We start from the raw sequence: 18,864 nt of genomic DNA, 5'->3' as shown, positions 1-18,864 counted from the left end.
TGTTTTTTGTTGTCCCACTGTGACGGTCCAAATTTACTTTTTTGTTTTTGCCCCTTACCTGCTAAAAGAAATGGAAGTTGAATGTTTTCGCTATGTTCTGACCTGAATTTTGTACAAATTACAGGATTTATAGTTAATTCTCTGAAAATATTCTTAAAAGCCTAATGCTGAGGTTGGATCAGCTTTAGTTTTGAGCTATCATAATTAAAAAATATTGCAAATTTATATAATACCATACGATGACATTTAAGTGAGGTTAAAAGTGAAAAGCATCAGTATCTTATCAATTCTCTTGTTTGATGAATGATTTTGCTTATTTTAAATTGAAATGATACCCGTTATTTAATAGAAAAAATATTCATTGTGTGCTTGATAGTTGATTTAGATTGAAACATGGCTGCAGTATTCCCAGTTTCAGTGAAATCTAGCAGAAAGCACTGGACCTTATACAGTAAGTGAAATAAAATGTTTTCATTAAGGACTGGAATTATTCAAAATCAAAGTTATTTTTAAGACTAATTAATCTCATCTTGACTTCAAATATCATAACCTAGTAATTTGCTTGTTGATTGTTGAACTCAGGTGCCGCTTTCTGAACAAACTGCACACTGGAAGAATTATTTTTATTTTCATTTTCTTTTAAAAAATCTATTCTGAAACATTTTATGAGTAGACTGAACCAAGATCAATCACGCTATTGTAATTTATTTGTGTTATCAATAATCTTATTTAATTTTTATCAATTACCCTACTCAAGTTAATATCTTTGCTATTTGGTGCAATATAAGCTCAAGGGCCGGCAAAATATAGGTAGCGATATTTAGACTATATTTATTTTATGCCTAGACCACACACTTGCCAAGTCGCTTGCCAAATGGTCAAGACGAGCTGTTCGCGTTTGTCTTGCCATCCACACTGCAGTCTGTAATGTGACTAGAATCTACAGCGTAGAAGACGAACGCCCCAGAAAGATCAGTGGTAGGGAATCACTCGCCTTTGCTACCTAGTCTTGTTTTCTCAAAATTGGAGCGAACGCAAGTGCTGGCTTACCTAGTAGTCATCCACACTTTTGCGCTCGTGATCATTTTTATTTTTTACGCACTCTGTAAATATCCGAATAAATTGAAGATAGCCCAAATTGCTTCTTTAAGCGGGTCATTCACTATCCACTGTCATTCGACAAAGCAGGTAGCACTATCCTTTTCTCGCTTCGCAACGTTTTCAGTTTTTAACAATGCATCTATTCTCTATAGAAGGCAGTGGCAAGAAAGAGAATATGCAATGCTGTACTTCTATCTTTCTCCACCGTCATTATAACTTGTACCTCACTACAGGCGACTTACCTTGCAAGGTTCGATAAGTTAGGTGACTTTTAACCCAACTTTTCCAACTCGTCCGGCAAGATTCGCAACATTCACGGATCGACATCGAATCCAATATTGAATATTGCACAAGAAATCGGATAGTAAATGACCCGCTTTAGTTCCCAAATATCCAAAGTCTTGATCGTTAGCCAGTTGTTCCCGGATAGATCGCGTCAAAAAAAACTTTAAACTTGAGAATAAAGATGGCGTGGCATCACAGTCCCTCAAAGCTATCCCCAAGGAAATCACTGATACTGTAATAGCTTCTTTCAATCAGACACCTTGACAGCCTCCAACCTTGACAATACCAATAGGAAGATCCCTCACCGAGCCCGGCAGCAGGTTGAACATTTTGAGAGCCAACACTGGGAAAGAGTCCTTCACTTGACAACCTACAGCGTGGAATCTCCAACTGTAGCCTTCCGTATGAATGCACCTGACACCTACTCATCATGTTAGCCCTGTTTATCTCCACTGCAGTAAGGGAGGCCAGATTGTACAGCCCGAAGACGCTGTGCACTTCCAAGCGTCTGAAGATGGGTCGACAATGGGCAGCGAAGTCACTGTAGGTGACACGCAGTGCCTTCTTTTGAAGAAGCAGGTTGTCATTGGCATGCGGAGAATGGCCCCAGACAAGAACTCCATACTGCACATGACTGCCAAACACCGCATGATACATCATTAGAAGTCTCTTGAGACTCAGGAGGCTTCTCAGCTTTCTGAACAGGTAGATTACTCTAGACAGTCTCCTGCATACCTGGTCAATATGCGGCTCCCAACTTAATTTGGCATCGATTCCAAAGCCAAGCAAAGTGACTGCTTCGTCCCTTGGAGCGAGGGTGCCAAGAGTACAAAGCATCTCCTGTGTTTTGGCCTTGTTCAACTTGAGTTTGTTTGCAGCAAACCACTCTTTAGCCTCGGAAAACAGCTCCTGTGCACAGCGTCTAGCTTCCAGGGGTCCACTGCCCTTACCAACTAAGGTAGTATCATCAGCAAACAGCAGACTAGAGTTCTGTAGGTGGAGATCGTTGATGAGTATGAGAAATAACAGCGGACCAAGCACAGATCCTTGATGAACTCCATGTGTTACTCTCCTTTCATCTGAAGTGGCACCCATTGCCGACACAAGTAGGGGTAAAGTGAGAGTACTGCCCCAAAGCTGCCCCCAAATCTGCCCCAAATCTGATTCTTGGTTCTAACCTTGCCCAATCCAATGTAATTTGATCTAACCTAACCTAGCCATACCCCTAATCTCACAATAAACCTCAAATGAAGATTTCCCACTTTTTTGGAAAAAAAAACTAGATCCAGCTTTTTTTTATTTCTTGAATAACTAAGAAACCGTTAATTTTACAAAAAATCTACAAGAGTAACTTTTCCAGTAAATCTAATAACGAATCCATTGACACCCCATTTGTCAAGATTGAACAGAAATAAGGATCTCATGGGAAAACTAGATCCAGCTTTTTTTTATTTCTTGAATAACTAAGAAACCGTTAATTTTACAAAAAATCTACAAGAATAACTTTTTCCAGTAAATCTAATAACGAATCCATTGACACCCCATTTGTCAAGATTGAACAAAAAATAAGGATCTCATGGGAAAACTAGATCCAGCTTTTTTCAATTCTTTATAACTAAGAAACCATTAATTTTACAAAAAATTTACAAGAATAACTTTTTCCAGTAAATCTAATAACGAATCCATTTGTCAAGATTGAACAGAAAATATGGAAAAAGTAGATCCAATTTCTTGAATAACTAAGAATAATTTTTTTCAGTAAATCCATTATTTGTCAAGGGATCCTAACTCTGAAACTGAGCAACAAGCATTTTATGTTGAGACCCTTTCTTAAGCAAACCTTAGCACTAAACCCCCCCCCCCACAAGGGGGGGGGTTGGGGGGCTTGACCCTCTGCCTTTAACCTGAACTACTTGAAATTCACCTCAGGTTGTATTGAGAAGAAAAAAATATATAATAAAAATAGATCATGAGTGTTGATAAATTTGGTCGATATTTGTATAATAAAGATAATAATAGAGATATTAATGTTGATATCAAAACTTGATTCAGAATTTTTTCCATTTTTTACAATGTATACCATTAGCTGCAACTTTCATACCAAACATCAATCTCAATAATGAAAAAGAATGGAAGTATAATATGACTGATCCAAACTTAATCTAACAATTCTCACTTTCCTCTGGAATCTCTTTTAAAGAATGGTATGAAAAAAATGTAATAAATATAGGTGAAAAATCTTAGGTTTAGGTGAGTACACCCAGAAAAAAATTGTAGATGTAGGTGAGTACACCCAGAAAAAAATGTAGGTTTGGTTACCCAGACCAAGAACATTATTCAACTTTAATGAAAAATCTAAGCTCATATGGATAGCACTATATCATCACAGTCAGTATTTTGCTTTGAAAGAAGCTGATAAATTGAATAATAATATAAAATGCTTTAAAATTAAATTTGAAGAAAATGGTTGAGATCAAGACAAGAACAATTCTAAAATCAATGGGATGATACTGAAGGTAAAATATTGATACATATGTAGATAATACTTTTGATTTGAATATTGTCTTGTTCTTTGTTATTTTATAGAAGATTTATAATACTCTTTTTACTGTTCCACTCAGTGGTGTATATTCAAACTCATTATCATAGAGGATTAAACAGTAGGCACTGGTTTTTTCTGAGAAATTATTTGTTGTTTCCAATGTCAACTTTATGTCTATTGCACCAGATTTCAATAGTTCATTCTGCTTACTACAGTCTATAACAACCAATGGTGCATATTCATCAAATGTTTTATACTCAATTGATGTACTGCTGTTATAAGGATAGTATTCATTTTGGAATTCAGAGAACATGTGATACAATAAATGTTTATTACCAACAATATTTTCATAGGGAAATGATTGAGCATTTAAATAGAGATTAACATTGTTCAGATTACAGAAATCGAAATGTGACCTGTTAGCAGTTATAACATTTTTCCTATTCTTTTGAAATCCAAGAATAATGAATCTAGGTTTCAATATGTTTGAAGTTGTCTTAACTGTCCATTGAAGATTGGTAGTTTCAGGTAATTGTGGAAATTCATGCAATTCCCATGATCTGAATGGAATGGTAATTGGTATATCACTATGTGTTAAACTCAGCAGATCAAGACGAACAGTGTCAGAAGCATGTATATAGGGTACTTTCCATTGTAGTTTTGTAATATCAATTTTCACCGATTTTGCTGTCTCTGATTCAATACAATTTAAGTCTGATGATGATCTTAATAGAACAATTCCTGACGAACATTTAATAGAACTTTTCTATAGTCTTCCATTACACCTAACCACATATCCAGAGGAATGCAAAAGCAGAATTTATCTAAACTTTTCCATCCAGTCAACTTCCATCCTGCATTCTCCATAATTTTTTCATTGAGTTTTGATTGACGTAGATAGTTTTTCATGGTTGTTGTCAATCCTACATTACGTGTGCGATCAACTTCAACCCCTCCCAATTCATATCTGATTTCATCAATAGGTATGCAACTCCATTATTGATAAGTGAAAAGTCCTTGGTTTCAACATCATTCTTATCTTTCACTTTGATTTCGCCTTCAATTATGAGAAAACTTCTACTTGGAAGTGTATAAATATCTTCTTGTTTTAAACTAATTCGAATTTCATCATTGTAATTAAATGTCTGTTGAATATATGGTGTGTGAGTGATATACTCATATTTGGTAATACTCTCATCAAGATGTACACTCTGATCAACAAGTAATATATCCGACTTGACTTCTTTCTTATACATTTTTATTATATATTTTTTTCTTCTCAATACAACCTGAGGTGAGTTTTCAAGTAGTTCAGGTTAAAGGCAGAGGGTCAAGCCCCCCCCAACCCCCCTTGTGGGGGGGGGGTTTAGTGCTAAGGTTTGCTTAAGAAAGGGTCTCAACATAAAAATGCTTGTTGCTCAGTTTCAGAGTTAGGATCCCTTGACAAATAATGGATTTACTGAAAAAAATTATTCTTAGCTATTCAAGAAATTGGATCTACTTTTTCCATATTTTCTGTTCAATCTTGACAAATGGATTCGTTATTAGATTTACTGGAAAAAGTTATTCTTGTAAATTTTTTGTAAAATTAATGGTTTCTTAGTTATTAAAGAAATTGAAAAAAGCTGGATCCAGTTTTCCCATGAGATCCTTATTTCTTGTTCAATCTTGACAAATGGGGTGTCAATGGATTTGTTATTAGATTTACTGGAATAAGGTACTCTTGTAGATTTTTTGTAAAATTAACGGTTTCTTAGTTATTCAAGAAATAAAAAAAAGCTGGATCTAGTTTTTTTTTTCAAAAAAGTGGGAAATCTTCATTTGAGGTTTATTGTGAGATTAGGGGTATGGCTAGGTTAGGTTAGATCGATTACATTGGATTGGGCAAGGTTAGAACCAAGAATCAGATTTGGGGCAGATTTGGGGGCAGCTTTGGGGCAGTACTCTCACTTTACCCCTACTGACACAACCTGCCTCCCGTCGTTCAGATAGTCTGCCACCATGCTCCATGCACTGTCCCCGATGCCATAACTATGCAGCTTGTCCAGCAGGATGCTGTGTGACAGTCGAAGTCTTTGGTCAGGTCACACAACACAAGGTCAACCGATTTGCGCTCCTTGAAAGCCACATGAATTCTTTCAACCAATGAAAGCACTGCAGAGGTGGTAGATCTGCCTTTCCTAAAACCATGCTGCATATTCCCCATAAGGTTGCTCCTTTCTAGATACACAGTCAGCTGCCTTAACATGGACATTTCAATGATTTTACCCAACACCGTTTTGTTTAGTTGCTCACTTCCCTGCAGACAAATTTCCGGTTGCAATCAATTCAGTATGCTATTCTGATGACAAAATCACTAAAAATAACCTTTGGGGTCACCTATCCAAGTGAGTAAAAAATTAAGTAAAGTAGAAGTAAAAATACCTAATCGGCACGTCTTTTGTGTCATTCAGGATCACTTGGAGCCAATATTACTGTAAATGCGTAGAATGATCTTGAGGTGTGTTGAGCCCATCATACAAATTAATTACATTAAAAGATTTTGAAAAAATAATCATGTATCCATGAATGATCGACAGCCAATTTTTCTAGTTTTGTCGTCAAAATATCATCATGAATAGGTTGCAACCAAATCTTGACTCCAAGTAGGTGGGCCACTTATTGATACTTTACCCCAAAATGAATGGTGGTAAATTGAACTCAAAGATAAAGTGAAATATTTCAATCTTGTATCATATATGATCAAAAACTATTTGTTGTCTAATTCGAATACTATTGTCAACTAAGGTAACCTGGAACCTTTTTACTTGATAAGTTCTTCAAATGAAGTGAAATATAACTTATTTTGATTTATAAACAATATTTAATTTCTTGAAAATGCACTTCTTAGATATAGATTTATTAAAGCTGTTTCTTAAACTTTTTCTACATTATAGATGGCATGAAAGGACCTTTGAAGAGTTTCTGCAGTGAAGTAGCTGAGGATGACTGTCCAGACGCGCAAGTTGTACTGGCTAAGGAACTGCTCCATCAGACTACAGGTAACTGTCAAATTAATCAACATAAAAAGATATTATCAAAAAACACATTTTATTGCGTCTGTCTATTTTTAGACAGATGGACATGGGCAGTTCGGTCACACAAGATGTCAAATATCTCTTGATAAACTGAATAATCGAAGAATGTAAATTTTCCAAAACTGTGCAATATTATGCCAATGGATTATATACATTTGAAAAATATTATAGAATTCAGCTTTAGTTTTTTCCTTAATGTGATTCAAATAGTTTCTCTTTATTTACAAATGTGTATGTTATTACTTATTAAAATTTTGTCATAGAACTAATGAAATCTGTGTTCGTAAACATGATTCAATAAAACTTGATATATACTGCTTTATTCAATAAACGTACTGTTTGTACGTTTTGCTTGTACGTTGAAGCCTCGTCAAATTCCTTCATAGGATATTAGTACGGAGAATGCAGTGAATGAGCCACTAATATGTATCGTTATTATATATGTTCAATTTACATTCATCATTATAATGTCGATTGATGTTGTGAATTTAGATCAGGATGCAGACGCGGAAGAAAACGCCAGATTAGGAGTTTACTGGTTGATGAAAGCGTCTGAACAAGGCCATCAAGAGGCGACTACCATTCTTCGACACTGTCTCGAGACAGGCCAAGGTATGTTCGATTTGAAAAATGTATAAATTTTTCTCCAACATGATTTGACTCTAGTGTCTAGGGAATAGAAAGAATAGAATGATAGCTAGTGGTTATTGAACCGGCAATTTTCTGGGGAAACCCCACGTGTAGAAAAAAATGATGTAGGGTTGTCTGTTACTTATTATTAACATTTTGTCATAAAACTAATGAAATCGTTGATTGATTGTGAAGGGCTTGTAGAAACAGGTCGCCCAGAAAATAATCTATCAATTGTAACCTGCCAATCTAGACTAAATCTCAAGGTTTCAGTTGCAATTCAAGTGAGAGATCGCTTGCAATTAAAGTTTGAATTCATTTACATAACTCTTTGGCTGACAATGAAGGTTGGGGCCAAGCCATACGAGGCGGTTTTCATATGAGTCGGCAGGGCAGGAAGTTCTCCATTGGTTGATTATCACATGATTCCCGAACGCCAACCCAATCAACCAATCGGAGAGCTGCCCTGCCATGCCGACTCGTCTGAAAAACGCTTCGTGTGGCTTGGTTTTAAACGTCATAGACTACACTTTGTCGATTTATTTTTAGTATCTATTCATATCTGGAAATGTTTGATTGGTTTATGTAAATTTACTATCTTCTTATTTGTCAACAGGTATGACTGAGCATAATTTTCTGGATGTAAAAGCCTGCCTTGCCATGTCTCGAGAAGAAAAACTTGCTAGGCGAGCTGCAAAAGAAGTATTCGCTAGGTAAGGATTTCCTTGAATACTCGTCTTTCGAAACAGTAATTTCCTGACATTTTAATCGACAAACTTGACCTCCACCCGAAGGATGATGGATGAGTGATGTTTGGGCTAGAGAATCCTTCAAAAACATGACTAACAAACTTGAGAAGTTGGAACAAATAAATATTCACGAATGAATAATTGATTGATTATTCATTTATTTATTGCAATTATACCTCACTAACTACTAGTGGATGAGTGTACTAGTTGACTTTCCAACTCTCCAACTATTTGCTGCAAAACACTTCAGACATTTTCATCAATTCCCTTTCCTTTCCTTTGGCTAGTAAAGTTGGCCGGTCTCCAACTTCTTCCTCAAATTAGTATTTTCTAAACTTAGTGATTTTCCACTATTAACAAAAGTATTAGCTAGTATTTTGCATGTATCAACTTCAATATCAACTTTTTAACTTGTCAACAGTATTGATTTATAGATTATTGTAAGACTCACGGTTGCACTCTACTTTGAGTGCACCAGTGAGCCACATTCGAAGTTCTCAGAGTTTATTGTGACAATCCAAATCAGGCTATTCTATCAATTCATTGCTCAATTTTCGTTTTTCACGATTCCAATCATATTAATTTCATTGATTCCTCAAATTCTCTCACATCTGAATTCAATTTCAAATTAATTCTAAGTAAAATTTACACTCTTCATAAATGTTATGGAACTTCTCCATGATGAGGTGAAAAAGTGATTACGCAAATATTATCAAATCCACAAAAATAAGTTTATTTAAAACCAGACTCGAGTTTCAATAGTTTCCACTGATGATGATGACAAGTATAGCGTTGAAAATCGAGTCTAGTTTTAAATAAACTTATTTTTGTGTATTTGACAATAATTGAATAAAAACACAAATATGTTGTCTTGTAGCGACCTATGTGTCTATGTGTCTTGATGTATATTTTATTCAATTATGGAACGGTTCTACAATATTGACAATGACTCAGTCGGATTTGACAATATTTGCGTAATCACTTTTTCACCTCATAATTCTAGGTAGATTGAATCCATGCAATTATTAAGTAGGTAGTATATTTGAATAAAATTATCAATAATGTTGTTTCTTTCCATTATCAGATTATCATCGGGAGAAGATTTCATAAGCAGTGATCAGTTACAAGACCGCATGAAGCACCTCGAAGCGAAACCGTCTACGAGTACAAGCAACGAGTCACCTCAACAAGACAGCAAAACCAAAGCTTCCGGTAAGTAATGAACGTTATCCATCTGTCTAGCAACGAAACTCAACCCTAGAAATATTCTAATTCCAATTATATTTTGACATATATCCAACATTGCGAGTATTTTCAAAAAGTTAACAGTCACATGACTCTCAAGTTGAAATATCATCTAATTCTGGAAACTAAATGAACTTGTATCAACGAAATTGGATTTCATTAATCAGTAAATAAAATAAAACTTTTGCATTAACTTTTTCTCAAGAGTTGTGTTATGTGACTCTCGACTAAGAGTATTAAGGTGTCTGCCCACTGCACCGTTATCATACTAGGACCGGTAAAGGAACGTGACCGGCACGTAACATGCATGCCAATGCCAACTGCTACGTATCGACAACGTTTCATACACGTTGTAAACGGGTATACAACGCGTAAGATGACCGTGCATACCACTTCCACTTCTGCTACACATGGCACATACGCGTATACGCTATACTAGTTACAACCGGGTCTACAACGCTCTACATACGCGGCTTTAAACCAGTTGTTGAACGGTACGTAAACGGAACGGAGCGGAACATAGCTAGCAAAATGTTCTCTCCGACAAATTGTACGGTGATCGGTCATGGCACATTCCTATACGGTACGGTTACGGAACGGTCTTGTATTATTGCCAGGCAATAATACACGTGAACTATTCTTTGTTGCATGTGCCGTTCCTATAGCGGTCCTAGTATGATACGGTGCAATGGGCAGACACCTTTAACAAGAATTAGATGAAATAAAATCCATGGTACTGAATGTATTAGAATGTACATGAAATAATTTTTTGATCAATGATTCATCAACAAATTAAAATCGCTCAATTTTTATTTTGATTGCTTATTCATCTACTAGCGTGTGTCATTTCTCATCATGCCTTTCCATCGAATGTTAAGTAAACATTTATTAAGAAAATTGCTCAGTGCAAAAACTGACTAGAAAAAATTGGTTATTATTTGCAGTACATAAGCAGTCTTCTATTTGGTATTTACTTTTTATAATTCAATGAAGCTGTTCATAGAGTTCCTTATTGGCGAAGTAGTAAAGCCGCTCGCCGGCAAGGGAGAGGTACCTGGTTTGATTCCCGGTCTGGGCGCAGTTTTTGGACAGGTTCATTCTTCAAATTTCAATCTGCTATTTAGTTCTTCGATCAGTATTTGTAGTAGCAGAAGTCCTTAGTTCTATTTATATAGCTTTCCTTGGATATTCGAAATAATTATTTTTCAGTAATTATATAATTAACAACGATTAATCATTCAACTATTCAATTTATAACTCAGAATAAAAACCAATTGTCAGTCTCATTCGTAGATTGATGATTTGATTAAGCAATAATAACTTGATTCGTTTTCGTCAAACTTTCAGTGTTTGATAAATTCAAGTTTGAATTAATGCGTTTGAATGCATTTTAGGACAAGCATTATGTGATGAAGAAAGAAATACTTGTCTCTTCAAGAAACTTCTCGAAATAGAGGAAAATGAAGGTGGTAAATGATTTTGTCTAAATTATTTGAAAATAGTCTCTTTTGTAATAATTATTTATTATCCAGAGCACAAAACCCTTATAAAACTTTTGTGTTTAAAATTGTTATTGCTGAACTTCCAAAATGAATTGAGTTCAGAATTCGCTAATAAGTATTAGAAAAACGTATGTGTGGTCGTAGATGTGTTGTAGTAGACGCATACTGCCATACTGTTATATACTACATTGGATTGTAAAAATTAAATATAGTAATAAGGTATTAATCATTATCGTGGCAACTTACATCTGATTGTTGTCACGTCTATTGATCACCTCTACATTTTACTGAAGGCGAAGTGTAACCCAACTCTATTGCATAATAATTTGCTCTATTCTAATGATATCCAGGAAGTGTATCTCATATTGTAGATATTTTCTCTACTATTCAACTCCAATCAAATAATTCAAAATATTCTGTTTTGCAGTATCAGCAGACTGGAAAGAGAGGTGTAATAATGGTGGAGAGAAGCTGACTGAAGACATGCTGGTGTCAGCTGCGAGCACATATTCGCGTGGAGAGTTGCCTCTGGTGCAGCGCAGCCTCTCCTTGGACAGCCAATCAGAACTTAGGCACAACTTCCTCTGCTCAGTCATTCTCCTTCCCTTCTCCGCTATCCATTCTTCCTGTCACCAAATAATTAACACCATTGGTCGACACAGTTATAGGTAAGTAACTATTAGTCTAGCAATAAATATATATTTAGAATTCAGCAATAGCTAATCAGCCTATACATTGATACATAGGTTACAATATCATTCTCAACTATGAATGATTGGGAAAGGAACAACAGGCTTAAAGCCCAAAACTGTTCCTTTCCCAAATTTAGATAGAAATTGTCTAAAAATAGGTTATGTTTACACTTCACGACTATTGAAGTACCTATGGTACTGGTAATCAGTAGTACTGGTACTGTTAGGTTCAACTCACACTACCTCAACTCAAATCGTACGACTCCAGTCGAGGATACTCCAGTCTCTCGACCTTACGACTTTCTTGCTCATTGTCACTAATTCAGTTCCATGCTACTCCATTTCTAATCTCACATTATTAAAAATATGAAATCCAATTAGTCATTCTGCGCATGTAACAAATTTTATAATAATTATTATGAATATATTGTGTTATCTAAAAAACATAAACCGTAACCAATGGTCATAAAACATAAACTCATGAAACTGTTCATAAACACTTTCATAAAACATAACCTCACTTTCCTTAAAAATGTACGGTACTATGCTACTCGAGTCGACGCTCGACTCAGTCTCACAGTCGAGATCGCGGAGACTAGAGTCCACTGGTCTGAATGTCACCATTTGAAAACACATTCTGCAATGAGTGGCAACTAGAGTCGCAGTCTCTTCTCGACTTGAGTCGCGTAAGTGTGAGTTGAGCCTTACTGGTAATCAGCCTATGGTATTGTTGAATTAGTTTTTGGTCTTGGGTTAAAAATAGGGGTTTTAGCATAGTAATGGTTTCATAGAATTAATTTTTGGTGTATTTCCTTATTATCGATATTGAAATTATCGCTACATCAAAATAGACATCTGTTCAGAACCTAAAATGTTCTGTTTAATAATGTTTTAAAGGTAAAAGGGTAGATTGGGGACGGTAGGTTTTTTCATTATGAATGGCAATATTTTGTTATTCAAAATACAGTATACAGTTATTATCGTTTAATGGTGCTACATTTTATATTTTCAATATCTTTAATAAGTACACCAGATACGGAACTGTTCCCGTTATTTTTGATTTATTGATGTTATTTGATTGTCCTTTATGGAAAGGATATATTTTCCAGGTGATATAACTTGATTTTCCTTTATGGAAAGGATATATTTTCCAGGTGATATAACTTGATTTTCCTTTATGGAAAGGATATATTCTTCAGGTGATATAACTTGATCATTTTTACATTTTTGTTAGTCGGTAATTCTGAAAATATGATCACTCTGCCAGGAAAATGATGATATTTTTGTGGAACTTATCTCCCAGAAATGCTCAAAAATATTTAATCCTTTCATTTTCAAGGATCATTACAAAGGATTGATTACCTTTGATTACAAAGGATTAGTCAAATGTCTCTAGCCTATCTGTTTTGTCTATAGCAACTTATACATTTGTTACCTTTTTTGTGGAAAAATTCCACTGTTGCATAAGATTAGTCTCAACATCTACCAATATTGTGAACGATATATACCAGTAGAACAAAGTGCTAGTAATATCTAACATTAGAACATACTCTACTGTTACACAAGATTAGTCTCAATATCTACCAATTGTGAGTTGTATTTACCTTGAAGTTTTATGATTCATCAATATTAGTATTAGTAATATTCATTAGTATTAGTATTCATAATACTCTGAGCAATACGCTATAAAACTTTGGTGAAAAAATTGCATTCTCTATTATTTTCCAGACATATCTGGCCGATTGTGATGGCTAATATTCAGGCTGCAATAATGGTTTCTCTCTTCCTATTTTTCGGCCTTGATGGACTGATATCAATGTTACCAACTGCTATTTATTTTGGATCTCTTATTGTTATGGTTGTCACCACTTGCCAAGCACTGTCAAGAAAGCAAGACTTCCATCTGTTTCGAAGGTGAGTCACAAAGTTTTATTCGTTCGATAAGTTCAAGTAATCACATTGAAAATGATCAATCTATGATCCAAGAAAATTGAAAAATCTGAACATTTGTTTGCACCTTTCAAAAAAAATTCACTAGAGATCCCTTGACAACTATGTTTATTGAGTGAATCTGGTCTTTTCCGGTTTTTTATTTTTAAACCAATTTATTGAATGCCTGTTTAATTAAGTTTTCTTAGTGGATTATGGATGTGTTAATCCCTACTATACAAGAAGTTCCTGAAATAGACCGACAAACTTCATGAGTGGTTTTTACATCAAAATGAAGAAAAACGTTCCGGTAAACTTAGTTTTCAAAATGCATTATCACCAAGAAAATCATGGCGGAGGATTGCACATTTTTCTCCAAATTTTTAATCTTATTATTTTATGGCGACCTAAAGTGAGTGCAAAAATAATTATTAATTCTTACGTGAAATTAATTGGGAAATCAAATAAAACCAGTTAGAAGATGATAAATTTTAATTTTTTTTGGATAATAGGAGAAATATGCAAAAAACGTCATTTTGGAATTTAAAAGGGATATTTATTATTATTTTATTATTATTAAAAGGGATATTATTTATCGCTATTTTATTTTATTCATTCATTGTACAAAGCACTATAATCATAATATAGAAGTTATGACATTGGAGGAAAAACTAGGCTGAGCCTGTACTATTTCTCTCCAAAAATTTTGATAGAATGTTTATGTTGTCCAAAGGTTAAGTTTATGAAATCACACACTGCTTCGTCACTTGATTTTCGGTTCAGGAATAATGATTTGAAAATTTTGAATTTCCAATTAAAAGAAGTTGTAGATGATATTATTCTGAATAAAAAAGTTCAGTTAGGTATTTTTTTTGTCTAAAATGAACTTAAACCTCACAAGTCTGGTATTTTATTGGTCAAAGCAGAGGTTTTCAAATGTGCTATTTTTGTCTGTTCCGTCTCATTTGGATCCTGATTTTCAACTATGAAAACTGTGGAACTATATTCAACTCCAATAAAGATTAACTATGTAATTTTTAGTAATTGTGAAATTTTCGACATAAACGCCCTATACCATGGGATATCTACTTATGCTATTGTTTCTCTATGGTATGACTCAGCTGTTGAACTTTCTTAATCATTCAGGTACTTAGTACCGGCTGCACAAAAGCCGGTTAAATTCCAATCCTAATTAATTCCAGTATAACCAATCAGAGAAGACATCTTTTTGTAATGGTCTGCTCGTTATAGATAATCACATTTGAATTTGTGTGTCGACAGGTGGTCGAATTTGTTCATAGCCTACTCGAACGGAGAGCTGAACGCGGGTGACGCGGAATACCAGTACTGTCGCAATAACACACAGCCGTTCATCATATTCTTCGTGGCGCTGATCGTGCATCTGCTGATGACGCCCTCCTTCGTCGCGCCCCACCTCTCCTCCCCTCAGTCCGAGATCACAGTCGTCGCCTTCATTTTCACTTTCCTCACTCTCTACAATTTCACCGTAAGTTTCTTATCTATCAATCAATTTTTATTCAATTCAACACAATATACATCAAAGAAATCAAAAAACAAAAATCATAATCAAAAATAAATTTCTAAAAATAAAGTTGCCATTCAATAGCCTAGAACTGATCAACATAGATGATTCTCATAATACATGTTAATGCCGCTCCCACACTCTCGCCAAGTGCGTACAGATGCCGACGAGCGTGAGAGTGTGGATGGCTTCTATGCCAGCGCTTGCCTTTGCTTGCCTTCGCTCCGATTTTTGTCGAGACGAGTGAGCGAAGGCCAGCCAAGCGAAGACGAGTGGCCAGCCGAGCATCCACAAATAAATCCCATCCAGGCACTCGTCACATTGCAGTGTGGATGGCAAGACCAACGTGGCCAAGCTGGTAACTTGGCAAGCGACTTGGCGAGAGTGTGGACTAGGCATTATACATTAATATCTTTATTTCTTTTACTTCCTGAAGTGAACGAATAATTTCTTCTTGTTTCGTACTCATAGTACAAACAAAACGAACGGAAGCAACCGATATATTATTATTGTTGTTCAACCAAGACATTACATGAGAAAAATTCCACTTCAATTGGTCACTCTGAGGTTCAGCGGACCCGAACTATGTAGAAAATAGTACATAATTCTATTGATGGATAATGAATAACCTTCAGTACTGGCGAATATGTACTGTGATATCAAGTAATTGTGAATTGATTAGAAATTCTTCATCATTTTAAGCATTATGAAGTTACAATAATCTGGAAAAATTATCACAAATACCAATCAAAGTCTGTTGTTAATTAAACTCTCCAAATCAAAGAATCAAAAAATATTTTGCCTTAATATATTGAATTTAATATTGTACGCAATATTTTTAGTTTCTCAATAGTTTGGCCTTTTTTAATTCAATCCAAATTATAAGTTTCTTATATTCAATCTTTATTTGTTTGTTTTGGATTGTAAATTAAATTGTAACTCGAAAGTGTGAAAGTGAAATAATAACCTAGCTACATTTGGAGCTAGTAAAATTTCTGTAAAATGTTCTGTTTGTAAATGGACTGTTGTAAGAATTAGAATTGGAATCGTTCTGTGCTTCAGCCTGTGGTAATTTCCTAGAAGTTGTGTAATTCTGAATGATAGAACAAAATAAATGAATGAATTTCAAATGTAATATTCGCAGATCTCACCCTCGCGACAAGGCGGAAAGTCTTCGCCGGATGTACTAGCTCTGCTGTCGTTCGGAGTACACGTACTGGCCAAGTACCCTTACGAGACGGACACTGTTGTCAGTCGAGGCTGGAGGTTCATTGATGTGCAAGTCCCAACCTTTGCATCTTATATTGTTGGTCAGTACATCTCAATATACAGATTATTTTTTCAAAGCTAAGAACGAATCTTAGGCTATTATTACGTTTAGGCCTGGTTTCTAGGACACTTATTTATTTATTCAATGATACACAAAACACAATTCATTAAAATGATTGCGGAAGGACCAACAGGCACAGCCCAAAACTGTTCCTTTCCCGAATTTTGATTCATACACTAGTCCAAAAAGTAGATTATGTTTCATTCACTTTCGAATTTGAGTCCAATTTTCAGTGAAAACACTTAAAACAAGAAATTTTTAATGTAGATTGTTTAAAAATCAAACTGAATAACGAAATTACACTCACTAATCACTTGAAACTGTAAAGTAATGAGATACGGTACTTTAAAACATTTTGATCCAAAAAATTAGAAACATACTTATTTGTTAGGAAAACAGCTGTTTTTTTTAAATCTAATATATCATTAAATCTATAGGGTCAATGGTTCATTAGATTAATAAGTGTCCAAGAATCTGGGATTAAGAAACCAGGCCGGAATAGTATTAAGACACCAGGAACGAAGAGAATGCTTTTCACTCCCCTGTCTCACTCTGGTGATCCGAGCGAGTCCTGGGGTAATTAGTTCTCATGACGCTTATTAGATTCGGACACCAGTGAAGACACCAGATTCTGGTTGTGTCCGGTGGTGGTCCCATTCGTGACACCACCCCGGACATCGCTAAAACACCAAAATCTGGTGTTCTAAACTAGTAAAAGCCATAACAACACCCCGCGACTCGCTCTGACACAAAGAGTGAAAGAGTGAGTGAGTGAATGAGACATTCATCCTGGTGTCTCACTAGTATCTCAGCTTGATGCCCTGATGTAATACTGTGATGGGTAATTAACTAGTAAATATCGGGGGACCGAGCTTTGCTCTGGAGTGTAAAAGCATAGAAAATTTGTAACGAAAGATTGAATCTATAGTTTATAATTATTTATTCATTTTCTCAGTCGTACAATTATTTTTAAAGTTATATGAGGAGGCACAACAGGCTTATTCCCAAAGCTGTCCCTTTTCAAATTTATTCTACAGTCCAAATCAAAATCTAGGTTAAGCTACTATCACTCATCAAAATAACAATTTATTCACACTTCGAAAAACAAACACATCATCAATTACAAATAGATATACTATGAATTCGATTTAGAATGATAAACTATGTTTGCTACAATATTTGTTGATATACTATGTATCACTAACAGCATATATCGTTACTATTTTGGACTCTCTGAAGTAAACTTGTTTTCTAAAAAAAAGAGAAATGAACGAAAATAAGTTTCTCTTGCTGAATTTTTCTTCTCGTGAGATCAGCTGGATGATCCCACACACATGCACTCGTTCACTCTCTTCCATTACGGCATTGACAGACGACACAATTCCCAGCTGTTTTTCCAAGGACTTATTTATCCTTTTAATGTCCTTCAGCGAGTTATCCAAGGGTTGAGACCTAGTGCAATCGAATCTTCATATCATAAACCTACTTTGTTCCAAATTTCGTGAAAATCGTTATGCCGTTTTCGAGATCCGTTGAACATAAATATATAACCACAACATAACCATATATATATATACAGAAATTGCTCGCTTAATATGATAGGATTAATGAGCCTGCCGGGTTGATGAACTCGCTCAAAATGCCGCTGATATTCTGTCAGCTGTTCTATTTAAATCTCCGAGTGGCAATCATTATTGTTATATAAACAATCTAAATAAATTACGGTGTATATGCAGTCCATCAATTTTTAGTTTTGAGTATTGTCAAACATAAAAACACAAACACAAATTATAGATATTTATAATTTAAATGTATATATAATCAATTGACTTTTTCATTTGTTTTCTGAACAGCGTCCTTGTGATTTTAGCACAACTCTCAATGGATTATTGAATCGTCTTCTCCACTTGTATTGTTCATGGGAGTAATTTAGGATTGCAGAGATTGGTTTCTATTATTGAGCACAACATTCTTCTTTTCAAGTGTGATCAAAAACATGATGCCTATAGTGAGTGACACGTTAAAAAATTAGCACCTGATTACCAGTGCTTTGCTATCCTTGTCTGTCATTAGACAAGCAGAGAGCTTTATCCTTTTCTAGCTCCACAACGTATGGAAGTGCTTTGCTATCCTTGTCTGTCAATAGACAAAGCAGAGAGCTCTATCCTCTTCTAGCTCCACATCGTATGGATATTTCAAATATATCATATCAATTATGAAATGTATGATTAAATCACTA

General features: G+C 35.0%; 1 protein-coding gene across 1 annotated transcript in view; it reads left to right on the top strand.

Annotated features, from left to right (window-relative positions):
- Nucleotides 1-29: 29 nt before the first annotated feature.
- The window catches only part of LOC111064064 (wolframin), a 30,721-nt gene continuing 11,886 nt past the window's right edge, over nt 30-18,864 (top strand). Inside the window, exons 1-9 of the mRNA XM_039430572.1 lie at nt 30-451; nt 6,865-6,969; nt 7,498-7,617; nt 8,252-8,348; nt 9,469-9,596; nt 11,559-11,799; nt 13,552-13,737; nt 15,034-15,259; nt 16,440-16,605. Of these exons, the coding sequence (XP_039286506.1) occupies nt 394-451; nt 6,865-6,969; nt 7,498-7,617; nt 8,252-8,348; nt 9,469-9,596; nt 11,559-11,799; nt 13,552-13,737; nt 15,034-15,259; nt 16,440-16,605 (1,327 nt within the window). The 5' untranslated portion in view covers nt 30-393. The remainder of the gene's footprint in view (nt 452-6,864; nt 6,970-7,497; nt 7,618-8,251; nt 8,349-9,468; nt 9,597-11,558; nt 11,800-13,551; nt 13,738-15,033; nt 15,260-16,439; nt 16,606-18,864) is intronic.

The sequence above is a fragment of the Nilaparvata lugens genome, chromosome 1 (genome assembly GCF_014356525.2).
Source record: "Nilaparvata lugens isolate BPH chromosome 1, ASM1435652v1, whole genome shotgun sequence".
In the NCBI taxonomy this organism is placed as follows: Eukaryota; Metazoa; Arthropoda; class Insecta; order Hemiptera; family Delphacidae; genus Nilaparvata; species Nilaparvata lugens.
The sequence above is the reverse complement of the archived record's forward strand: the minus strand, read 5'-3'. Positions and strand labels throughout refer to the sequence as shown.